General features: G+C 41.9%; 1 protein-coding gene across 1 annotated transcript in view; it reads left to right on the top strand.

Moving 5' to 3' along the window:
• wtip (WT1 interacting protein) overlaps window positions 1–26819 on the top strand; it is a 64721-nt gene that overhangs the window by 14655 nt on the left and 23247 nt on the right. Inside the window, exon 2 of the mRNA XM_080432182.1 lies at window positions 7594–7695. Coding sequence (XP_080288308.1) covers window positions 7594–7695 — 102 coding nt within the window. The remainder of the gene's footprint in view (window positions 1–7593; window positions 7696–26819) is intronic.

Here is a 26819-nt window from a genome sequence, read left to right as displayed (position 1 = left end):
GCGGATCGTGGGGCGCAAATTGCGTTGTGGGTGTGTCCATGCCACTTTTACTAGTTAGGCGATGCATTATTTGAGCGCAAACACGAGCGCACAGCGCTACTGGGCAGTGTTAAGGTAGCTCTCCACCTCATCGACATCGGTGGCGGTAAGTGTTGGAAAGCGCCTGTTGATGAAAATATGCTGTTGAATGGCCGGTGGGTGCACTATCCCGTCGGATCGCAAGTTGTAGGGAAGCGTCGAAAGCAGCGGGCTTGTTGTCGAAAAAGACATCAAGCCACAGGCTATTTTTAGCACCATAGTAGCCGTCTGTCTGTCGGTGTCGGCTCTCAGGTGCATCCAGCTACTTCTTTTCACACCTTCCAACCGACTGATCTCCCGACTTCATTCGACTGCCAGTCTGTAGTAATCTGTAGTCGTCTGTTTGGTGGAGAGATACCTCCGAGGCTCTGAATTAATCGAGGGAATGTTTATGGCGTTACATTAATTAAAACCAATCAGTGTCTATTCCCCTTCCCTTTAAGAGACGCTGTGACGCACTCTGATGTGCTGTTTGTTTTACGTTGGTGGAAAACTCACGGTAGAAACGAGGTTTGAGTGCGTCATCCTTGTGAACTGTTGTGTTCTTGTGTGAGCCTGCAGGTGCATCATGGCACTGGTACACAGAGCTTACATGTTCAGTAGGTCGCTAGAATCCATCCACTCAAAATCTTTGCTTCTGGGGGTCCCTGGAACAACATTTTTTGAGATGGTGGTTCCGTGGCCAAATACATGTAATTTTGGGAGCAGCGGCGGACTGGCCATTTGGCGTACCGGGTAAATGCCCGGTGGGCCGCTGGGCCAGTGGGCCGCTGGGCCACCAAAAAAAAAAGGAAAAAAAAAAGTTTTTTTTATATTTTCGCTCCCGTTTTAGGATTATTACGGTCATTTCAGGGTCGCGTAGCCCAATTATTAGTTACGTTAATGTTTGGGCTGGGATGCTTTCCAGCAGGGGCCTCAGTGCGGCTGCAGAGTTCATGTGCAGGGCTGGGCTGAAACAGTGAAACGCTCCCCCCCACCCCCGTTGACAAAACGGCCGGGGGGTTGGTGGGCCGGTCCGGACCAAAATGCCAGGGCTGAATTTTGGTCCCAGTCCGGCCCTGTTTGGGAGGCCTTGACATTAAGAAGTTTGAGCACCACTGAAATAGCAACATACGTTTTTCAGAAAACTGTTAGGATTTAGAAGGCATTTGTAGAATCTGCCTCAGGTCTTAATGGGTTAAAGTAGCTCATCCGTTGCTAACGCTTATGCAGCATCAACACTAGTATAGTGGCAACAACGCAACAGGCGACAAGCAGTGTTGCCATGTCTGCTTATTATAAGCGACTTTGGGCTTGTTTTTCTGTCAAGTCGCTTGTAAATATTGTTTAAACCAGTTGTTCTCAAATATTTTCATGTCAAGGCTGTTAAAATGTTTCAAATATATTCCACATTTGTCACTTTTTCCCAAGATTTTACCTCTAGGCCACTGGTTCTCAACCAGTGGTCCTTGAGTGGGTACCAGGGGGTCCCCAGCAAAATTATCATAGCGTCACAATCTTTTCAACCACTTAACTTTGGCTCTTCAAAAATAGCAGATCTACAAGCTCATAGCGCGGCACCGAGTGCCGCGCTATGAACTTGTAGATCTGCTATTTTTGAAAAATCTTGAAAACATGTGCATATCTTTGAATATATATTTTCTTAAAGCAAACATTTTTAACTCAAATCTTTGCTTCTGGGGGTCCCTGGAAAAAAGCAACAAAAAAAAAAAGTTGATCTGGCAGCAAATTTTTCCCGTGCTCCAATGACGCAGTGAAGTGTCAATCAATCATGTTTTGGTTTCACCGTTTCCACTCTCCTCCTCTCTCTCTCTCTCTCTCTCTCTCTCTCTCTCTCTCTCTGCACGACTCCTTCTCCGTTCCGTAAATCTGAAGAACAAAAAAAGAAAAACCCTCCTTGCCAGTAAACAGTTCCCTGTGCTGCTATTGAACCCTTTAACCTTGTTCGTTTACACAGTGTCTCTTGAGCAACACACTTCAACTATAGTGGTGACTTGGGTGTTTGTAGCTTTTATCGCCGCCAGTGTGAATGCAGTATTACTGATGTTGATTGATTGATTGATTGATTGATTGATTGATTGATTGATTGATTGATTGATTACTTTATTAGTCAGAAATGTAAACAGCATGTGGTAAAGTACGATTAACGCAATAATACATGTCATCAACGAATACAAACACTATATGTACAAAAGAGATGGGAGAATTACATTTACCTCCCCTTGTGGTCTCTTGATTTTTTCAGGCCAATTTTTTTAAAGAAACCAGCCATCACACTGTACAAATTTAAGGGCTGCATAATTACGTCTATACTAAGTAGTATGTAATGTCCTGTGTGATTTGATTGTTCCTCTGTGCGAGGGGGAGATGGGTTGTACAGTGTTCTGGTTATTAATCCTCGTGTATTGGCAAGAAGATTAGTGCAAGGTGCAACAGCTGGCAAAGAATATGTTTATAATTAGTCGACATGATTCACGATTATATAATTGTGGAAATTGTGACTACTGCTGCGCTAGTACGAACATAATACACTGAGCAAGGACACTAGGATAAGGGGCGGCCATAGCTGAGTGGTTAGTGAGCCCGCCTAGGGAGCCAGAGGCCCTGGTTGCCCCAGGTTCGATTCCAGGCCAGGCCAGCATATGTGCCGATGAAATGAAATTTGTCCCTGAGCAAGACTCTTAACCCCTAATTGCTCACAGGTTCTCATTGGAAACAAGACCGCAAGGACTTTCATGAACAACCTGTTAAAAGGAATTATCCTTTATCCTTATCCGGGGCAGTATGAGACATAGAATGGATTGGAAAGTACATACAGTTCATAATTAAAGCAGCACTGTGTAGTTTTGGGGTATCAGTGGCCACTTTGGACACAAATAACATGGCAGCCAACGTCTTTGACTTCATTACCCAAGAGTCTCTCTGCAAGCATGTCCGGTGAGGATGCGCTGTGATTGGCCAGTCTTCGCTTTGACCGGCAGTTCTACCATGGGAGAGTCTCTTTTCCCGGTGTTTCGCCCAGGCGAACAGGGTTTTGAGGTTAGGTTTAGGCATCATTTCTGTGAGGTTAGGGTTAAGGTTAGGGTTAGGGTTAGGCTTAGTGTTTGTGAGGTTAGGGTTAGGTTTGGTTATAGTTTTAGTGAAGTTAAATGTTAGGGTTTAGACGCAATCAAGGCGAAACACCAATGAAAGAGGGAGTCCCGTTCTGCCGTGGTGCTTCGGTAATTGCCAGGATGAAACTCATTGTCTCCCCTATACATAATAATACAGTCAAGCCCCTACCCCTAGCAGGGACCCCCCTGAGTCTGATACATTTATGGAAGCATGATTGTTATTGCTTTAAGACGTGTAACTTTATAATTTTGTGGGACATAATATGCTATATAGTTGTTAAAACGTTACATAGTGCTGCAATATGTAACGTTCAGTTAAACTTGTAGCTGCTAAGGAATGTGTTGTATGGATATGTAAAGGACAGTTCTCTGGGGCGGGCCCATTGTTTATACTGTACACACAGGATTTCTGTGTTGTTGTTTTTACCAGCTTGCAAGCTGGTCTAAGAAGAGACTGACCTACTAGTCATCCATGTGTTCAACATATTCGCTACATGTTTTCAATCATTGGCTGTCCTTTAAGACAGGGGTCTTCAACGTTTTCAGGCCAAGGACCCCCTAGCTGAGAGAGAGATGAAGCAGGGACCCCCTCTATATTGTATAAAATTGTGTTTCGGATTATACTTTTTTGTTTACTTGGTCTGCTCTTTTTTTCCCTCTACACCTATACCTCTTTGACAAAAATAGCCGATCTACAAGCTCACATCTGCGAGCTTGTAGATCTGCTATTTTTGGTTAAAGTTCTCCTCAGAAAAGGGATGCTAGGGTTCAAGTGGTTAAGGTAAAAAAAATCATCATCATATCACACAAAGATTTGGCGGACCCCCTGTAGTAACTCTGAGGACCCCCTAGGGGTCCCGGACCCCCTGTTGAAGACCCCTGCTTTAAGCCAATGGGGATACTTTCCCATACTCTGAACGGGCGGTCTCGTCCTCCCAAGCTATGGTACTAGACACGCCTCTCGCCTCTATGCCTACTATACACGCCTGCCGTCAGTTCAAATCGCCGTGACACAGAGTAATATATATAGGACAACATTTAAGTAAAGTACTTGAGTAAATGTACTTAGTTACTTTACACCTCTGCATACGAGCAGCGTAGCGTCCGTTCTGGCCCAGCAGTGTTGCCAGATTCTGCGAGAGAAATAAGCAACAGGTCTATGAAAACAAGCCGCACATACACAGCGCATACACGGCAAACACACACACACACAGATTGAAAAAAGAAAGCAAGCTGGTTTACATGTCTTGTTTTCTGATGATCAGACAACTGATGATCAGACAACTGTCTAATCTGCTGTCAGCTGACACGCAGCGTCACACAAAAGCATCAAACGTAGCAGATCTGCATGAGCTTGTAGATCTGCTCCTTTCGCTATTTTTGTATTTGAATCCTGAAAAGTAACAGTTTTGGACATATGAGGTTTCCACCCGACAGAGAGGATATATTTTAATCATGTAGCTTTATCCAGAGCTCTCTTATCTATATACCATTTTGTAAACAGGCCTTTTCTTTATAAAACTTTATTTCGTTTTATAAAGAAAAACTTATTTAGTTTATTTTAGTTTTTTAGACTAGGAGTTGAAACGTTTAGCTTTTAAGGCGCCGGGCCCTTATAGCAGTATATCTGTTTTCAGGGGCATTTGGAGATTTCTGTTGTACCATTCCCTGTTGCATAGCCTACTTTTGACACTGACTTTGAGGTTAAAGCAATTTTTTATTCTTATACCTTGAGGTTTCAAACAGCATCCCTCGCTATAGCGAACACACAGACTGGCAAAAGGGGGCAGAGTTACTACAAGCAGTCATTTATTTCCCATCTGTTTGCCAAAGGCTATCAGGCATATTTATTTTGGCTCAGCGGCTACAACGATTAAGATGATTCAACTCTTAAGCCTCTCTCCTTATCGCATAAGAATAGCCATCGTTTTCTCATGTTATCTTTGCTGAGTGCAGGAGCGCAGTCACGAGTTCACGCTGCAGTAGGAAATGCCAATATTTGACTATGATTCAGCTGAAACCGTATGTACAAAAAAAGGGCCCTGAATCTAAAGTGAAAACATGTAACCTTTGGTTAGTTTTCCAGTGCCCTTGCTTGTCCCTTTATCTTGTTTTTATAACGGTCACGTGCTGTAGTACAGTTTGTTGTTGGGAAAGGGAAATTATAGCTCGAGATAACTGCCGACAAGGGAACCAAAAGGAATTTCCCAGATCACCACCAAGAAGAGCGGAGCCATAATCTCTGCTCTTTTTTTTTTACATATTGACAGTGACTTGTTCGTCGTGGAGAGATGACACTTTTTCTTCATTTTCATTCATCAGCGCGAGTGTGTGCGTGTCGATCGGTCAGACTCGGACAGGGTGGGGGGTGGTGGTGGTGGGGAGGTTGTGGGGTGGGGAGGTTGTGGGGTGGGGGGGGGGGCGGGTGGGCTGTCCTGTACTACACGTTGTGACCCTGGACTAACCCCACCCAGGCTTTGACCCCACACTCCCTGTGGAATGTGACCCTCGGTGGAGGCAGTGCTCTGTTTGAGAGTTGGGAGGTCATTAGTCCACTGCCTGCGCTGCCTCTGCTGCTGCTGCTGCTGCTGCTGCTGCTGCTGCTGCTGCATCAAAACAGTTTGGTGTCTTTCTTTTATCTGATGTTTTGTCCTTATACAAAGAATCACTGTCGTCCCAGTAGTGTTCAACCCTTTCATATCAAGGCCCATTATTATTTATAATAGCGCTATGAGCTTGTATATCTGCTATTTTTGAATAGCCCAAAGGAATCTAAAAATGACACACAGATGCGTTCCCGGTCTTAATGGGTTAAAGGCGGAGTCTAATCGCCTGATTGGCTAACTGCAGATTGACTAGAAGTGCTCACACTTCAAGCTGTGAATGACAGGATGTTTGTGAAGCATCCCCAGCAATAAAGATGAGTGTGGGAGAGAGATTGAATTTACGCTCAGAGCATCAAATTCACACAAAACATCAAAAGTAGCAGATCTGCAAGCTGGAAACGGCAAGTTAGAAAAATAATAATGTAAATAATACAGTAAGAGTATAAAAGAGTAGTTCAACATCAACTGAAGCATTCCAAATATTACTGTAAATGACATATCATGTGATAAATGATGTGGCGTCGGAATGGCATAGACTGGCATACTCACCGATACCAGCATTTTAGGAACTCTAGTGGATGATGATGGTACTACTTGGCTTTAGTTTGAAGCATTCGAATCTCAGAAGTCTAATGCGTCTTTTACAGTTTTCTGAAAAAACGTATGTTTCTATATCAGTGGTGCTCAAACCTTTTTCATGTCAAGGATCCCCAAAATTATATGTATTTGGCCGCAGACCCCCATCTCAAAATGTTTTGTTCCAGGGACCCCCCAGAAGCAAAGAATAGAGTTAAAAAATGTTCGCTTTAAACACTATATATTCAAAGATTTGCACACGTTTTCTCGTTTTCAAAAATAGCCCAAAGTGTAAAATAATGCTTTTTAGCTCAAATGAAAAAGTGACACAGATGCGTTCCAGGTCTTAATGGGTCAAAATGAAACCTAGTTACACATTCTTGGTACTCATAGTTACTTTCAAGTTCAAAATAACTAGGTGTTAGTTTTTTACTTTTCCTTTCATACATCCATTCCATTTCACAAGTCACACATTAGGACTTGGTGAATCACTGGTTTCTTTCAAAACTAGCCTGAGAAACAATCTATCAGGAGACCTCAAAGGGAGGAAAATGGAATTTCCCATAGAAAGGAGGTGTTATTCACTACTGATGTTTTTCCCCTTTTTCCCTTTCTCCTTTGTACCTATAATGTTTTGTATTTGATGAAGACATGATGTTTTAGTGTGTTGTTTTTTTATGATATGCTGATGAATTGAATACATAGGTAGAAACAAGTCCACAGGACTTTTTTCTGTTATCCTTTTTAGCCTTAAAGGAGTAGTTCACCCAAAAAATTACTTATTTCCTATCAATTAAACACCCCATGAAACATTGAATTCATTGAGAGTTTTTAGTTTTTGTTGGATTCCTAAGACAATAATTTGATTACTGGCGGAAAGATGCTATTGTATCCGGTAGGAGACACAAAGGAGACCCTTTGAGTCTCCTACTGGAGGGACCGCCGGTCATCAAAATTGGCTCAGGAATGCGACAAAAACTAAAAGATCTCCATTAATTCAATGCTTCATGGGGTGAGTAATTGATAGAAAATAAGTAAAACAAAAATTGGGTGAACTACTCCTTTAATGCCTGACAGTACCTCGTGCTGTTTTACATTTCTGACCAATAAAGTATTCAATCAATCAATGGTCTTACAATACATTTTCAGTCGTGAGATTTTATCATTTTTTTCTTTAATCCATGCTTAATATATATATATATGTGCCCTCTCTCCAACAGGCATCTGTATTAAATGTGGGAAGGGGGTGTACGGAGCCAGCCAAGCCTGCCAGGCCATGGGGAACCTGTATCACACAAACTGCTTCACGTGTTGCTCCTGCGGTGAGTGCCACTTAATAAGCTGCAATCAGCCCTGAATCCATGAAACTCTGACACATAGATAGCCTTTTTGTTGCTAAGCTACCACACACAGCAGCTCCAGAGCCTGACTGCACCTCTCGCGCATCCACAGTGTAATTGTGTCTAATTTCTATCTACTCAAACCAGGGGGTCTGCAGGCAATGTTTTTCAGCCCCAAGGACCCCCCTAGCTGAGAGAGAGATGAAGCAGGGACCCCCCACTACATATTGTATACAATTGTGTTGTAAAAAAAATCATACATTTCGTAGATAGCTTCACAGACTTGTTTGACAGCACTGTCATCAGTGTGTGTTGGATTCATGTTGATGTGTATTTTCAGACATTTAACCACGTAAACCATCAATACTGAGTAAACTTGACCTTTCGCTCTGTACTTGGTCTGCTCCTTTTTCCCTCTGCAACAAACTTCTTTGCCGAAAATAGCCGATCTACAAGCTCTCAGCGCGAGGCGTTGTGAGCTTGTAGATCTGCAATTTTTTAGCTAAGGTTCGCCTCAGAATATGGATGCCAGTGTTCAAGTGGTTATGGATTTGCCCCTCCCCCCTGTTGTAACTCTGAGGACCCCCTAGGGGTCCCGGGCCCCCTGTTGAAGACCCTCTGACTCAAAAGGTTATTTTGTGAGGCATTTCTGCTTTACAGTGGAGAGAGAGAGACAAGGACTCAGCTGCTTGTTAACCGTTTCAATCCGCGAACGCATCTGTGTCATTTTCGATTTTTACCTATAATCATTATTTTATACTTTGGCTATTCAAAAATAGCAGATCTACAAGCTCATAGCGCGGCACCGAGTGCCGCGCTATGAGCTGGTATATCTGCTATTTTTGAAAAATTATGAAAATGTGTGCAAATCTTTGAATACATACATTTTTAAAGCAAACATACTTGTAACTCAAATCTTTGCTTCTGGGGGTCCCTGGAAAAAAAATATTTTCAGATGGGGGTCCACGGCCAAATACATAATTGTGGGTGTCCTTGACATGAAAAAGTTTGAGAACCAACTGATATCATAGCAACATACAGGTTTTCAGAAAACCGTCAGGATTTAGAAGACATTAAGTAGACGCGTTCCCGGACTGAATGGGTTAAAATGGGTTGACATGCGAGACAGACAGGTCATGAGCCAGATTGAAAAAGCCCAGGATGTTAGGTGACATGTGGTACACACAAACAATCTGCTAGACTTACCGGAAGAAGGCTCATCTATCTTGGATCTGATTTCTGCACATTGCCAAATGTTGGATGTTCAAAGGCACACACAAACAACACATGCCTGCAAATCGGCATTAGTATCATCATCGGCATGCTGTCTCAGTGTGAGCGTGGCTTAGCTAGAGAGATTAGAATGTGTTGTTCTTTAAACCATTAAAACCGGGTAAGCATTATGTGTCATTTTAGATTTTAGCTATGTATATATATAATATATATATAGCACATCGGTTGACTATTCAAAAATAGCAGATATACAAGCTCATGAGCTTGTATATCTGCTGTTTTTGAAAATTCGTGAAAATGTACATTTTTTTAATGCAATATTTTTTTTACTCAAATCTTTGCTTCTGGGGGGGTCCCTGGAACAAAATTATTTTAGATAGGGGGGAGGGTTGTCCGTGGCCAAATTCACATCATTTTGGGGGTCCTTGACATGGAAAAGTTTGAGCGCCACCGACATAGCAACATAGGTTTTTCAGAAAACTGTTTTTTAGAAGGCTGATTTAGAAGGCATTTATAGAATTGCCCTCAGGTCTTTATGGATTAATGCTTCCTCAGGGAGAAGTCTGCTGAGTAGAACTGTGTGTTGTTTATACTCTGACAGGAACACACACTAATGAGGACAGAAAAGATATCAAATATTCTTACTTTTTTTTTGTTCAAGAGAATGAAATCAAATCTGTTCTTCTCGAGCTAGAGAGTAGAATCGTGTGTGTGTGTGTGTGTGTGTGTGTGTGTGTGTGTGTGTGTGTGTGTGTGTGTGTGTGTGTGTGTGTGTGTGTGTGTGTGTGTGTGTGTGTGTGTGTGTGTGTGTGCACGTGCGTGTGCGTGATTGCTGGGCTTCTCTGTCACCTGAATCCATCCCTTGTCTCCTGTTTCCATTAGAAACAAGAGGAAGATGTCGGCAGTGAGGTTTTTTTTTTAGCCAGTTTGCCCCTATTCATGTGTGTGCCATACACAGACACCGATCCCCTTTGGCTGTGGAAGGAATGCATATAATTTACATGTAACTGAATGCCCATACTTTCCGATTTATTGTGCGCTTGAAGAATGAGGGGCAGTGTCCAGTTCCCGAGGCTGAAAAAAAAAATTACCCTTGACCTGATTTCAGTTAGAACTTCTCTCTTTTGACATTCTTGATTATGTTTGGTCGGTGTTATGTTTGATCAGAAGTTAAGAGTTGGCTTCCGCCGCTCGTTTGCTTCTTACTCATATGTAATGCCCATGCATTTCAATGTACCTCTGCCATGTGGGTAATAATAAACCGATTCCTAAACATGTTGGAAGTCCAGGTTATGCAAGTAAATTGTATTATAGGCATGTGCTTATGTAGAGCAAGTGCAATCACGGAAAGCTTCAATTATTCCTCAGCATTACAGAGCAAGAAATAGTAAGAAATACACAGATTTAGTGTTCAGACAATTTTCCTGTGATCCTCAAAGATCACATAAGTGGGGGGAGTACCAGACAAGAGGACAGATGGGGGCCTGAATGAAGGTTTTGTTTATCATTTGTTCTAAATCAGAACACGGGTAAATTGATCGAGTTGAGAGGGAAATTTGTCTTCCAGCTGGTTTTGATTCCCACAGAGGTTCATATTTGTCACTTTGTTTGGGAGTCATTAAACATGGTCGGTCCCCATATTACTGTTATGATGAACATGCTATGAGAACTCTTGTTAGTATTTGCCGGACAAATTACGTCCACGATTATCGAGCTATATAGCCTATTTGGGTCCTCTCCGTTGATCTCTTCACAGGCCACCTCTCCTCTCAAGTTGGTTTATTGCTAACGTAAACTCTTTGCTGTATCATTTGACCCCTTCTGAATGGGAATGTTTTCTTTTCAGCGCTGTGTTTTGGAGGCCTCTGAGAAGTTTAGTTTCGAAGTGCCTACACTTGTCATAACATAATCCAGTGATTTATCAGGAACCACGCTCTTTGTTGCCTGTTTTTTTTCTCCCCTTGTTTTTTTTTCTTTCTTTCTTTCTTTCTTCTTCTTCCATCAACTCAAATCTACCAAGGAGTGTACTGTCCGAGAGTCTGGCATTCCAGTCAAGGGGAGAGAGAGAGAGAGAGAGAGAGAGAGAGAGAGAGAGAGAGAGAGAGAAAGAGAGAGAGAGTTTGCTGAGACATTGCTAGCCTGGTAGCCTTGGGCTTTGTTTAACCATGCATAATTGAGCCCTCCTCTTGGCTTACTCCCATGGTTGCACCCTTTTTTCATGAAATGGCCAGGAATGCAAACTACCCCCCTCCACTTCACTCGGCCTTCCCTGGAGGACCTCAGTCAGACAGCCGCAAAGTGTACTAGACTTCTCTTATCACAGAGAGAGGGGGCAAGCCTGGCATGGGCTCTGAGCAGCACACACACACACACACACACACACGGCTCATGGACAAACACCCATTTTACGCTCACATAATATACATGTGAGCACACGCACACACACAACAAGCACACATTCTTTGTGGCTGTGATGTAGTCTTCAGTAGTTTACAGATTGGTTGGCCATTTTGAAACAGAGGTGACGCCTCAAACCTCTTATCTCCATATTTGAGCTTTTTGTGTTTTTTTTTTGTAAATTAACGCCCTACTTCATCGTACTACGCCGTCACACAAAAGTATCCAAAATTGCAGATCTATAAGCTCTAAACTCAGCTTTTGAGCTTGTCGATTGTTGTTTGCAATTTTTGGAATTTGACAGTTTTGGACATATGAGGTTTCCACCCAACAGAGACGATATCCTTCAGTCAAATTCTGAGTTAACCCATTAAGACCTGAAGCCGATTCTACATTCTACATACAGTCTTCTTAATCCCAACAGTATTCTGAAGAAACGTATGTTTCTATATCAGTGGTGCTCAAACCTTTTTCATGTCAAGGACCCCCCAAATTATATGTATTTTGCCGCCGACCCCCATCTCAAAATATGTTGTTCCAGGGACCCCAGAAGCAAAGATTTTTGACTTTAAATAATATATATTCAAAGATTTGCACACATTTTCACGATTTTTCAAAAATATCAGATATACAAGCTCGTAGCGCGGCACTCGTTCCAGGTCTTAATGGGTTAAAATGTGCCTATACCGGTACACTTGAACGATGTGCTCCCCGTTATTGTCCTGGTCTAGGCGAAAGGTTATATAGAAGGAGGCTTGTGACAAGTTTGACGGTGGTTTGAATCCTTTGACTGGGTTGGAGAAAAAAATTGAACAAGGAAAGTGAATAAGTAACACCCCATCACTCAACAACTCTTGTTGAGTAACTCTTGAGTAAGTTTCTTCTTACCCCCCGACTCTCCAGTGGACAATAGTGAACAAGAGGCAAGGCAACACCAAAGAGTGAGCATAGGTAACCAACTGTGGTAGCCCCTTTCGGAACCCTGTATACCTTTTTTGGTATTTGGGAAGGCGGTATCCAGGGTCCCTTGAAAGTCAATGTCTTCTCCCACTCACTCGCTGGTACCACTCTCTGGTCTCGGACAAATATAACGTCTCTAAAGTTTTGCAGAGAGCTTTCAAAGATACTTCAAAGATGCATTAGGGTCCCGCGGAAACGTGCGTTGATCGGCAATAATCGGCGTTGCCATTAAAGTTGTTTAATCCATGTTTTAAAAATGTAGTTTTGCTATCACTTGCGTACCATGTCTCGCCTCCCCCGTCTTGTGATTGGCTGGAAAAGTGCATCTAGCCAATCACAAGACAGGGGAGGCGGGGCATGGAGCACGGAAAAGAGGAAAACTACATTTTAAAATATGAATTAAACATTTTTAATGGCAACGCCGATTAGCGCCAATCAACGCACGTTTGACCCTAATGCATCTCAGAATATCTTTGAAATCTCTCTACAAAACTTTAGAGACGTTATATTTGTCCGAGACCAGAGAGTGGTACCAGCGAGTGAATGGGAGAAGGCATTGACTTTCAAGGGACCCTGGAGCGCCTTCCCAAATACAAAAAAAGGTATGCAGGGTTCCGAATGGGGCTACCAACTGTGTGTGAATCAAGGTGTTGGTGAAAAGAGTGTGCACGTACGTACCAAACCTAGGGGTTTCACAGAATAATCTAATATTTGACTATTCGAATATCAAAACCACTATTCGACACTGTACACCAAAGTCGAATATTTGCTGATATAACTTTTTTATATAATTCTTTTAATTTTCTTATAATTCTTTCAATGTCTAAAAAATAATTTATAAAGCATTGGCAATATATCTGCAGCAGACACGTTTTATTGGATGAAAAAAAAGAAGACATATCACCTGTGAAAATGTGGCTATTCGAATACTTTTTGGTCGAATACTAAAAATCTGTATTTGTGAATGCCAAATGTTCAACCTCCCCTGAACAGTCAGTTGGTTTGTCCAGAAAAAAAATGTATTTTCTCATTGTATGGCAGCTGTTATAAAGCCCATTGTCTGCTGTGAGCCTAGTGATGACTCACCTCTGTTCCAGTAAAACCCTGCCTGCTCATCAGAGAGCTGACAGTACAATACAGCTCCAAGCTTTGGGTTTCTGAAGTCAGTTTAATGATGGAGCCAGTTCACTCACCACCACCAGGCTGAACCACCTGGCACATAGGAACTTTAATCCATTAAGACCGGCAAACACATCTGTGTCATTTTAAGGTTTCTTTGGCTATTAAAGAATAGCAGATCTACAAGCTCATAGAGTGCCGCGCTATGAGCTTGTAGATCTGCTATTTCTTGAAAAATCGTGCAAAATGTAAATCTTTGAATATATATATGCTGTATATATATGTTTTAAAGTGAAAATTCTTAACTCCGATCTGTGCTTCTGGGGGTCCCTGGAACAACATATTTTGAGATGGGGTCCGCGGCCAATAACATATTTTGGTGGTCCTTGACATGAAAAAGTTGGAGCACCACTATTATAGCAACATACTGTTAGGATTGGGAAAACATGTATTTGGCCGTGGACCCCCATCTCAAAATGTTTTGTTCCAGGGACCCCCCCCCCCCCCCCACCCCCGAAGCAAATATTTGCACACATTTTCAAGATTTTTCAAAAATAGCAGATCTACGAGCTCGGAGGACGGCACTCGGTGCCGTGCTATGAGCTTGTAGATCTGCTATTTTTGAATAGCCTAAGAAAATGACACAGATGCTTTCCCGCTCTTAATGGGTTAATGATGGAGCCAGTTCACTCATCACCACCAGGCTGAACCACCTGGCACACATAGGAACTTTAAAATCCTGACTATGCTGGGTATTATCATTGTTAAAGCCATGTTGAACTTTGGTAGAACTTTGGGTTTGTGTAGCTTCTAGCTAGCTTACCTGGTAATGACGATATAAGACCAGATAGTGTCTGTCAACCATCATTATCAGCTGCTTCTGTGCCTTGCCAGGGGGGGTGACAAGGAATTGCATTTTTTCATCACCCTTGCCATTCACACTCATTGTATGGGGAAACAGGTCTCAAAATATCGTCAGGCAGAAACCTCCTATCTCCATATTTTACCTTTTTGCGTTTTTTATTTCTCCGCAAATTAACACCCTTCTCGATCATACTACAGCGTCACACAAAAGTAGCAAAAGTAAGCAGATCCACAAGCTTTTCCCATCCGACAGAGACGATAAAAAAAATGTGTCATGGTACTTTTTATTTATAATTTTTTTTTACACTTTTTAGTCATCGCCAATTCTCTGCATGTGTACTGCACTCCCTGCTGCCAACCCCCACTGTTGGTCTGTTGACAACCGCATGCCTCCTCCAACACACGTAGAGTCTCCAACCGCGCTATACCTTCTCCTGACAGTGAGGAGTTTCAGTGGGAGAGCGGAGTAGTAACACATGCATCGGTTCGCTCGACCCAGTTCCTCTATACCTCCTCCAGCTGAACAGGCAGTAGACTTATTAGTGCAGAGTAGACACAAGGACACCATCCCTGTTCAGTGTTTTTTTTTTCTTTTTTTTTTACCTCTATGCCCTCCAGATACCTGCATCCCACCAGTACTTACTTTTTGGGAAATATGGCTATATTTGAAATAAGTTCTCTTAAGTGTCACAGAAATCGATAGATCACCAATGTTCGGTGTCATGTGTGAGTCACAATTTATGCTGTACATATATATATATATATATATATACCGATATACCAGTAGATGGGAGAGAAAAGTACCAGGACTCATTTTTTTTTTCAACAATATGTTTATTTATTTTCTTTTACACACATTACAACAACTTATAATACAATAAAAATAAAATATACAGAAAGCAAAAATGAACTTTTACATTAAATTATACAAGACAGTTATTGAAATGACAAAAAACAAAAACAGTAACAAAGACAAAAGAAAAACATACATCGGCATCAACACTACTCCTCTCCAGATTCTTCCATTAAATGTGGCAGATTATTATTTTCCATGTATTGAATAAAGCAACCCCACACCTCCTGAAACATCTCTTGTTTGTCCTTAAGTATGTATGTGATTTTTTCTAAAGGTAGGCATAAAGACAATTCCCTGAACCACTGTGCAATGCTTGGTCTGTCCGGCCTCTTCCAGGTCAATGCAATTACTCTTTTAGCTTGTAAGAGACAAATGTCTATGAATATTCTGTCACTACGCCTAATTCTTTGTCCAACTGGGTAGAGGCCTAGCAGGAAGAACTTACCAGGACTCATTTAAAAAAAAATGTATATACAGTATATATTTTGTCAGGAAGAATCTGTTTTGCGCATGTTTGTTTATGCACTGACTAAAAGGGAGAACTGCTGCTATACAATGAGACTGAATGAAGAGACATTAAAATACTACTTTTCTGAAGTTCCTCACTCACGCGGAGCACAGGAGCAAATGATAAAGATAAAGATAGTATGGCCAAGTAGCCATGCAACCCAAGGTTCTAACTCATCCAACTTGAACTAGTCATTTTACGTTTTCAGGGAGGGAGTCAGTCGAACCTAACATCACTATCAGGAACTCAGTGGTGTAAAGTAACTAAGTATATTTACTCAAGTACTGTACTTACGTACAATTTTGAGGTAATTTTACTTTACTGGAGTTTTACAAATTATCAGTACTTTTACTTCTACTCCACTACATCTCAGAGGCAAATATTGTACTTTTACTCCACTACAATGATGTGAAAACTTTAGTTACTTTGCAGATATAAATGATTACAGTATAAAACCTACATTAACCACTTCAGCCCTATTTTACACCTAGGCTATTGGAAAATAGCCGATCCACAAGCTCACAACGCATCGCATCGCAACGCGTTGTGAGCTTGTAGATCTGCTATTTTCAAACATTTTAGTACTTTTACTTTTGGTACTTTAAGTACATTTTGATACCAATACTTTTGTACTTTTACTCAAGTAAATGTTTAATTCCGGACTCTTACTTGTAACAGAGTACTTCTATATTGCAGTATTGATACTTTTACTTAATTAAAACATTTGAGTACTTTTTCCACCACTGCAGGAACTACACAACGGCTCAAACGTCCATTCCAAGACAATTTTTCAACATAATAATGCGATTACGTAATAATTGTGACAGGCCTCATAATAACTTGAATTTATATAGCGCCTTTCAAAAAACCAAGGGCGCTTTACAATACAAACAAACAAACAAACAATTTGCCAAAAAGCCGGAGTAAACAAGTGTCTCTTCAGTGCGGACTTGAAAGAGTCCAATGTTGGCGTCTGGCGAATCTTCGTTCGCCAGACGCTCTCTAAGCTCTAAGCTCTATCGCTGAGGGTCCGCTTATTGCTGTGAGGGCTGGTGAGGAGGAGCCCCAAGTCAGAAGACCTCAGGTTCCACGCTGCTGGGGAGTAATCCTCGAGGAGGTCTGAACGGTACCGTGGGGCTAGGGAGTAGAGAGCTTTGTGTAGGTGAGGAGGAGCTGTTTGTAGGCGATGCGGAACTTATACCGGAAGCCAGTGGAGGTGTTTAACCCTTTCAGACCGGGAACGCATCCGTGTCATTTTAAGATTTCTTTGGCTATTCAAAAAATAGCAGATCTACAAGCTCATAGCGCGGCACCGAGTGCCGCGCTACGAGCTTGTAGATCTGCTATTTTTGAAAAAGCATGAACATTTGTGCAAATATTTGAGTTTTTTTTTTTTAAGCGGACATTTGTAACTCAAATCTTTGCTTCTGGGGGTCCCTGGAACTAAATATTTTACAAATGTTCGCTTTAAAAATATATATATTCCAAGATTTGCAAAACAATTCACGATTTTTCAAAAATAGCAGATCTACAAGCTCATAGCACGGCATTCGTGCTGCCAGGGTTTGGTACGGGTGAGCACTCTGGCAGCTGAGTTTTGCACATACTGCAGTGTGTCCAGGGCTTTGTTGGGGAGCCTGAACAAGACACCGTTACAGTAATCCAGGCGGGAGGAGATGAAAGCGTGGATGAGGGTCTCAGCAACAGAGTCTGAGAGTAACGGCCGGAGTCTGGAAATGTTTTTTGAGGAGGAAGAAGGCGGATTTGGTTACAGATTTGATGTGGGTTTGATAGGAGAAGGTAGAGTCCAGGATAACACCCATGTTGCAAACCTCAGGGGACCTCCAGTAGCTACAGCATAATAATCTATAAATGCATGGAACCTATGTGAGTGTTTTACCTCTATGCCCCCACTGACACCGACATCCCACTATTTATTTCTGGGAAAGGGAAATGACTGTGTTCATGTAATTTTACCCTTTTATTTGAAAGAGGTTCTCTAGTGTCTCAGAAATCAATAAATCACCAAAGCCGGTATAGTATGAGTCACAGTTGATGCCGTACATATACCAGTAGCTGGAGAACAAAAGTAGAACCTGTGTGTAACTGTCCCGCGTGTATTAACTCCAGGACTGTCCGACCGATCGACTCCAAACTTGGCGTGTGTATCGCCGATAACCTGCCGCTATGTTGTGCCAAGTGGGAATGCCGTCGAATAACCAGAACCGAAAATCTGTATGTCTGTCTCTGTACCGTTTAATGCCCATATATGGAGGTCCTTGAAGAACGCACACAATCTGTGTGTGCGTAGGGTGGGGTTGGGTGGGGTGGTGTCCTCCACATGCAGTATCTAGGGCAGTGGTTCTCAAAGCTTTTAATTTCAAGGACCCCCCATAACTTAGACCTGTAAAGGTCAAAGTTTTACAGACAGGGTCCATTTGGATCCCCTCAAGGAACTCAGAGGGTCCCTGCCCGGACCCCACTTTTTAGAACCACCGATCTAGGGAACGTTCTAACCGATTGACTGACCAGATATGGAGATATAGGGACCCCCTGATGCTGTGTTGTTGGCAGTATCACCAACGTGGTCATGCAGCCATCCTAGAATAAAAGACGCAGTTTGACAACATAGTATTAAGATTTTAACCCATTCAATCCGGGAATGTGTCACTTGAGATTTCTTTGGCTATTCTGGCACCGCTTTGTTGTGAATCCATTTCCTGCTCCTGAAGTCTGGGGGGACCAATCAGGGCCCAGTATTCAAATATGGGAGACTGTAATTGGTAGTTGGTTGTATAGGTCTAACCAATTGCGTGCAGAGCCATTCTTTTGATCCCGCCCCTTGGGAAAAAAAAACATCCTCATAGAAGCACCAGACTCATATCCACACAGTGATATAGTCTGGCCACGCGAGGCTAATGTTAGCTGAGCTGGTTGGTGAGATGAGGCAGAGCAGTCATGTTTTGACAGCACATCAGGGGAGCTCTGAGTCATTAACCCGTTCAGTCCGGGAACTGTGTCATTTTAAGATTTCTTTGGCTATTTAAAAAATAGCAGATACAGTATACAAGCTTATGATGAGCTTATAGGAGCTTGTAGAACTGCTATTTTTGAGAGAAAGAAATCGTGAAAATGTGTGCAAATCTTTGAATATAATATATCCAAATATTATGTATAATTTATATTATGTATACATTTTTAACTCAAATCTTTGCTTCTGGTGGGGGTCCGTGGACAAATACATATCATTGTGGGTGGTCCTTGACATGAAAAAAAAGAACCACTGATTATAGCAACATACGTTTTTTTAGTCACGTTAGGATTTAGAAGACATTTGTAGAATCCCCAGAAGAAGCAAAGACTTGAGTTAAAAATATTCGCTTTAAAAAACATAGATATATATATATTCAAAGATTTGCACAAATCTTCACGATTTAAAAAAAAAAAAAGACAAAAATAGCCAAAGAAATCTAAAATGACGCTTTGACGCTTTCCTCCCGGTCTTAATGGGTTAAAGGGACCTATAACTGCAGAAATACATTCTGAATTCTGCAATATGTGATTTATGAGGCCATGTCCACACAGTACAGCACACGGGTATTTTTAAAAAGGCTTCTGAACCGTTAAAAAGGAAAGCAATGGACAGAGGGTTGATGAATCATCTCCCCAGTCGCTGAAAGATGATACGAAAATAATATGTTATTGAAGAATTGTATATTTTGCCCAGCCCGTATACCTGCTGGACTAAAGAACGACTCCCATTTGAAGTCTACATCTGACTGAGTCCCCTCCTCTGCCTAAGTACTGTACTTAAAGGAGAATTTTGGACTAAAGTTTTCTTACCTTTTCTATGACGTTATGATATCTTAGGATGAATGGTACAGTAGAAAATGTTCATAACTCCACCCCTGAGCCGCCACAGCTTAAAAGGTGCGCGGATAGGCCTTAGGTTAGATCACATATTTAAATAGCTTTTTTTTTTTTTTTTTTGTGAGAGATCTGACGTTCATAGTGACAGAACACTGTCCAAAAAAAAAAAAAAAAAAAAAAAAAAAAGAACAGAAGTCTCGCTAGACGAGATTGAAATCTCGAGATTTCAATCTCATCTAGCGAGACTTAGTTTTTTTTTTTTTTTTTTTTTTTTTTGTTGCATAGTGTTCTGTCACTAAGAACATCAGATCTAAAAAAAAAAAAAAAAAAAAAAAGCTATTAAAATATGTGATCTAACCTAAGGCCTATCCGCGCACCTTTTAAGCTGTAGCGGACCAGGGGTGGAGTTATGAATTTTTTTCACTGTACCATTCATCCTAAGATATCATAACGTCATAGAAAAGGTAATAAAACTTTAGTCCAAAATTCCCCTTTAAGTACAATTTTTTAGGTATTTTTTACCTACCTTACTTTTTTTATTTTTACTTTAGTGGAGTATTTCCAATTTTCAGTACTTTACTACTTTTACTTCTACTCCACTACATCTCAGAGGCAACTATTATACTTTTACTCCACTACAATTATTTGAAAACTTTATTTACTAGTTACTTTGCAGATAAATTATTATATTATAAAACATACATTAACCACATTAGCCCTGTTTTATACATAGGCTATTTGAAAATAGCCGATCTACATGCTCACAACGCGTCGCAATGCGACGTGTTGTAACAAGTAACATTTTGAACACCGGCCTTTTACTTGTAACAGAGTATTTTTATATTGTGGTATTGCTACTTTTACTTAAGTAAAATAACTGAGTACTTCTTCCACCCCTGCTCTGTCAACACATCCGTCTGTCCATCCATCCATAGGCCTGTCACAATTATTACATCATCGTGTAATCACAATTATCTTCCTATAATTTGAGTAACCTCTGTCTGTCCGTCTGTCTTGGTGTCTGTCTTGGGTCGTGTCGCTGTGTGTGCGTGTGCGCGCACGAGACGACTCGCGCTAAACGTTGCGTGTGTGTGTGTGTTTGCGACGGGACCCGGGGGGTTCCGCGACGGGGGGGTGTGTGGGGGGTTGCCCGTGGGGAGGGGTGACCGCGGGGGGTGCCGCGGGGGGACCGCGTTACAGGACGTGCAATAACCTTCACCGGGTATGGTCTAGTTTGAGATAATCACCATAAACGTTTCCATGTTGAAAAATGTTCACACATTTTCAAATATAAAACAAGATATCACACAGTCATACTATACCAGGTTGCTCTCTCCAGCGTCCCCGCACGGGACCAAATGGACCCGTGCTCCTGTACCCTTTGGCTCGCGGACTAACAAAAACAGCCAAAATGTCAGTAAATAGTTTATGAACGGAGCGAAATCAGTTTGTGTGCCTCAGTAAGGGCTTGTGTACGTTGTCTTGTTTTTTCTGGGTCGCTGTTGGAGGCGGCGCTGTGTGTGTGTGTATGAAGAGTCAAGTCAATGGTTTGTTTGGAGGCGACGACCACACTTTTTCAACAGCCCCATTTACCATAGAGATGCATACAGTGGCCGAACACAGTATTGTGGGTCGTCTTTAGATCCCATATTCTGAGAGGACATTGAGCCCTCATTGGCTAAAGGACCAGCCAATGAGGGAAAAAGTCACGCAAAAGTCACGACTAGCGAGTGTAGATGTAGACCAGGTTAACCTGGTAAAAAAGCAGAAATAGCAGATCTACAAGCTTACAACGCGTCGTAAGCTTGTAGATCAGCTACTTCTGCCATTTTTACATGCATCAAATTATTAAATTATGTCAAAAATGTCTTTGTATATTTAAGTTATTTGTCATATATGCCCTTTGCAATTTGTGATTTTAACCAAACAACATTTTTAAGTTCATATATGTTCCAATATTCAAACGCCAAAAGCACAATGAAATCCTTAAAGACGGGGTGCCGTGATTTTCAGTGATTTTTTCCCCCCCCAAAACATAATCATCAGGTATTATGGTTATACTAGGAGGAAGATTCTTTTCAAAAAAGTGTACAGAAATTGTTAAAATTATGTTTTTATGTGGACACGCCTCCAGTTCATTAAGTATACCTGGTTCTCACCTTAGCACCTCCTCCACCACCTTAGCACCACCCACCTGTCCTAGTCCCTCCTCCTCCTCATGCCCACACCTGTTGGGTTATGATAATGAGGGGGAGGGTATGTTTTTACTATGCGCTGTTTCTCTATTGGCACGTTTGACCCTCAAGGTTTCCGCCTCCAGGTAGAAACTCAAAATAGTCAGAGAAGACATAAAACACCATAAAAACACCACCAGGGGGCTTAATGGAGTTCTATCTACCTCATAGACACATGAAAAACAGAAAAAGTGCAAAACCATGACACCACCTCTTTAATCGCAATCATTTGTGTGACAATTAATGGTCAACTTAAAATGTATAATGGTGACGGCCCTATCCATCCATCCATCCATCCATCCATCCATCCATCCATCCATCCTTAAAGCACAGACCACTTTGTCTTCCTCTCCGGCTTCTCCCTGTTGTTCCTTCTCTTCATTTCACTCCCCTCCTTTTCCCTTTTTTTCTTGCCCTCTGTCTCTCCACTGTTTTCCCTCTTCCCTCCCTCTCTCATTTTCTCCCACCCTGTCCATTCCTCTCTCCCACTTCTTTGTCCTAACTCTCTCTCTCTCTCTCTCTCTCTCTCTCTCTCTCTCTCTCTCTCTCTCTCTCTCTCTCTCTCTCTCTCTCTCTCTCTCTCTCTCTCTCTCTCCCCCAACCCTCTTTCTCTGCTCTCCTCCGCCTCTCCTCTGTTTCCTACTCCTACACCGTCTCCCCTCTTTTATCCGCGGTCTCTCCTTTCTCACCTCCCATTCCTCATCCCTCCTCTTCCCTCTGCCTCCTGTTTGCTTCCCTCGCCCCCCCCCCCCTCTCCCTCTGCCCCCCCCCCCTGCTCCTCAGCACATGGGCTGCAGGTAATAAAGGTCCATTTGTTCTGGAGGAGAGAGAGAGGAGGACAGACAGGGTGGGGCTGGTGGAACTTGAGAGGTGCCTCTCTCTCTCTCTCTCTCTCCCAACAAGAGGAGCCCATCTATGGCCCCAGTCAGTCAGTCAGTCAGTCAGTCAGTCAGTCAGTCAGTCAGTATTGTACTACGTCTCTCCTGAGCCTTTATGCGGGCAAAACTCCTTGATTTTGCTGGCAAAAATCTTTGATTATCCCATTAAGACCTGAGGCGATTCTTTAAAAAAAAATCTAAATCCTAACAGTTTTTGGGAAAAAATCTAAATCTTTTTTTTTTTCAAGATTTTTCAAAAATAGCAGATATACAAGCTCGTAGCGCGGCACTCGGTGCCGCGCTATGAGCTTGTATATCTGCTATTTTTGAATAGCCAAAGAAATCTAAAGTGACACAGATGCGTTCCAGGTCTTAATGGGATTTATGCAATGGAATATGCGGGGGTTTGATAAATGAATTTATGCGGTGAAATGGCGGGAATTTGCTAAAGTTGCGGGAACTTTGTGAAAGTTGTGAAAAATGCGGGAACTGGCGAAAGTTGCAAGCTCATAGCATCATACGACAAAGTATTATAATAGGACATTCATTTATGAAAAAAAACAAACACATAAAAAGATGAAATATGGACAGATACCAAGGTTTCTGCCTGAGAGCGACAGTATAATGAGAGCATGGAGCCAAAACATCAAACAGTGTGTGCTCCTCTCTCCCTCACGAGGTCTGTGTATGTTGTGGTTGTGAAGCTCTCTGAGGGGTGAAGTCACTGGATGGCTGTATACTGAGCTCACTGTGCCGCTATCTGTGTTGCCACGTTTTGCCGAAAGAAATAAGCAACCGGGAGGTCTTATCAAAACTTTTCATGTCAAGGACCCCCAAATTGATATGTATTTGGCCGCGTACCCCCATCTGAAAAGGTGTTTGTACCAGGGACCCTCCAGAAGAGAAGATTTGTGTGATATTTAAAAAATATATCTGATATTCGAAAATTGCAGATATACAAGCTTGCAGCACGGCACGAAGTGACGCACTGTGAGTTTGTAGATCTGCTATTTTTGAATAGCCAACATAAAAATGGATTAAGTGGTTAAAATGATTGTGATGCTATAATAACTACTTTTGCAGGGGACCCCCTTGAACCCTATTTAAAGAACCAATGGTCTATGAAAACTAGCCCAAAAGAAGCGACTATAGGCTACGTCTATTTGAAAATAGCCGATCTACAAGCTCACAACGTGTCGCATCGAACTTGTAGATCTGCTATTTTCAACAACAACTAGCACAAACAAAAAGCATAAATACTGCATGGGGGGGGGGGGGGGGGGGGGTCCATGGCACAACATATTTTCAGATGGGTTTATTAATCTGGGGGTCCTTGCCATGAAGATGTTTAAGAACCACTGGTTTATAAGCAACATTAGGAAACAAGCCCAAATAAGCAACTACACTTTAGAAACAAGGCCAAAAAAAACGCAACCCGCAACTACTAATATTTTTACGACTTTACAGAAAAACAAGCCCAAAGGTGCTTATAATAAGCAGACATGGCAACATTGGCTGCTATCTGTCTCATGTGGTTTGGAAGAATCCACCATGAATCCCTGCTATCTGCACTCTAGGGCTGCATGATGTCCACAAGAAGAAGAGAAGAATCCTAGCTTGATTCTTTTGTCGAAATAATTGTGATAAGAGGTTGCAAGTGGATCTAACTTTTTCAAAATAATTTAGCTTTTCAGTATTTCACCTTTTCTTTGTGTTTTGAATGCGGTTGAAGCTTAAGCTATGTTTATTTTTCCCCGTTTGAACATAATACACAATATTGTTCCGCAGGCAGCTTCATTTGTATGCTACTGCTGTGCACAGGCCTAATTAGGATAATTCAATTTAACAGATTGGCTGACACACCTGCCTCTCATGAACAAAATATGATTTAAAATGCCTTTCATTTATTTTGATTGCTTATTTGTTACCTTCGGCCACTGAGTCGGAACATGGTTATTTTTTCGTCCCATTCCTTTTCTACTTTTTTGTCTGTTCCTCCAAAATATAAATATCTTAATTATTTGAAATGTTGTGGAACGTTTATTCATATAATAGGGCAGGGACAAAACTGATAAACGTTTCACACCGATGGCCCACAGGGCTGTGTGGCTGTGGGCCTTTACCTCCCTTCCAGACTGATTCACTTATTTCCGGCCACTGGAAACAGTGTTAAACTATCCGACATGTAGAAATGAAATATCTTGACAATTGCTTAGTATTGGTGGAGATATGCACATTGCTGAGTGCAATCTTTTTTGATTGATTGAATGCTTTATTAGTCAGAACTGTAAACAGCACGTGGTACAGTAAGACATTAAAGCTAAAGGGATAACACAAGAAAAGTCCTGGGAACTTGTTTCCATTGTGGTCCTATACTGTATGTATTCAATTAATCAATGAATTGATAATACTGCTCATAGCAGTGATTTTCAACCGTTTTAATTTCAAGGACCCCCAGTTTGACATACATTAGGCTACGGACCCCCATTTAATGGCATTTCCATCTCTGGGACCCCAATTTATGTTGTAAAATCAATGTTAATTTAACTCTGAGAGTGTTCAAATGGAACCAAATGGACCCGTTAGGGTCCATTTGTACTCTCTCTGAGTTACAGACCCATAAGGGTCCATTTGGTTCCTAACTATCTATCATTTAGCTGGGGACCCCCTGGAACGCTCTCAAGGACCCCTGGTCCCCGGACCCCACTTTGAGAACCACTGCTTTCTGTACCACACACATGCTCAATTCCCTTGATCAACTGGAAAAATGGGTGATTATGTTTGTGAGTGGTGGTGAATATAACATTTATTTTCAAAAAGCATGCTTGTTCAGTTAACTTTCCTTGCATTTAATCAAGGCTGCCTTGATATGGGTCAAAAAGTAGTGGAGATATTCGTTTTTTTAAGTAATACATTAGTCGGGTTTACTGCGAGACAAATCATCAGTCTCAAAGCGGTATGCTGAAAATTGTCCTCAGGCTGTGTGTCCACCAAAGCATTTTTTTCCCAAGCTGAAAAACGCATGGCATTCTTCTAAAACACTCATCCAAACATCCAGAGTTGAAAATATTTAAACTCTGTGACCACATAAAAACCCCAGACATGAACGCGTAGCGCAGAATAGACCCTCAGGGTACTGTGGTCACACCTAGTCTCGCGAGCCAGACTAATGGCCTCCCTCAATGTTCAAATGCTTGTGTCATACATTCTGGAGCGATGGAAGCTCTGAAAATGATCAGAGGATAAAGCCTCCTCCCCGCTTCCGTTTCGTCTTTACAGTCCTGCAAATTTGTCCTGATACAAATTTAAATGATAGAAGCATGATATAGCTTGCTGCTCATCAGAAATGGAAATTCTAAAATAAAACGTAAAGATATTTTAAAATATATTTTCGTGAACGGAAATGACGAACAGAATAGACTTTGTTCTGCTATTTGGCCGTATTTTTTTTGCAATGATTTTCAATGGGAACGGACCGTTTCGTTGGCATTGCGCAGCTTTCCGCTCCGTTCCCATTGAAAGCCATTGCAAATTTGGTGTGTCCGTACCCTCGGCGCCTGCTGCAGTATCCAGCATAGCTAAAATCTGTGTCTCTCTCATTCAAATCAATTCAAATTCGTACTCTGCGCTCAGGAATAATCTCCTCGGTGGACAGACACAGCCCCTTAGAGCAGGGGTCTTCAACAGGGGGCCCGGGACCCCTAGGGGGTCCTCAGAGTTACTACAGGGGGTCCGCCAAATCTTTGTGTGATATGATTTTTTTTTTTACATTAACCACTTGAACCCAGCATCCCTTTTCTGAGGAGAACTTTAGCCAAAAATAGCAGATCTACCAGCTCACAACGCCTCGCGCTGCGAGGCGTTGTGAGCTGGTAGATCGGCTATTTTTGGCAAAGAGTTATAGGTGTAGAGGGAAAAAAGAGCATCAAAAGTTTACCTGAAACACAATTTTATACAATATAGAGGGGGTCCCTGCTTCATCTCTTTCTCAGCTAGGGGGTCCTTGGCCTGAAAACGTTGAAGACCCCTGCCTTAGAGTTACTATTACCATGCAAACTGTATGGCAGACCCCATTCAACTGGAGCTGCAAGCAGGTTAAAACAAATAATTGGAACATGTGCAGCGTCTATCTGGCCCTCGGTTGGGGCTGGAGAATCAGGCCAGCTTATCAGACATTTTCAGATACC

Source organism: Gymnoscopelus braueri (assembly GCF_963280865.1).
Source record: "Gymnoscopelus braueri genome assembly, chromosome: 1".
In the NCBI taxonomy this organism is placed as follows: Eukaryota; Metazoa; Chordata; class Actinopteri; order Myctophiformes; family Myctophidae; genus Gymnoscopelus; species Gymnoscopelus braueri.
The sequence above is the reverse complement of the archived record's forward strand: the minus strand, read 5'-3'. Positions and strand labels throughout refer to the sequence as shown.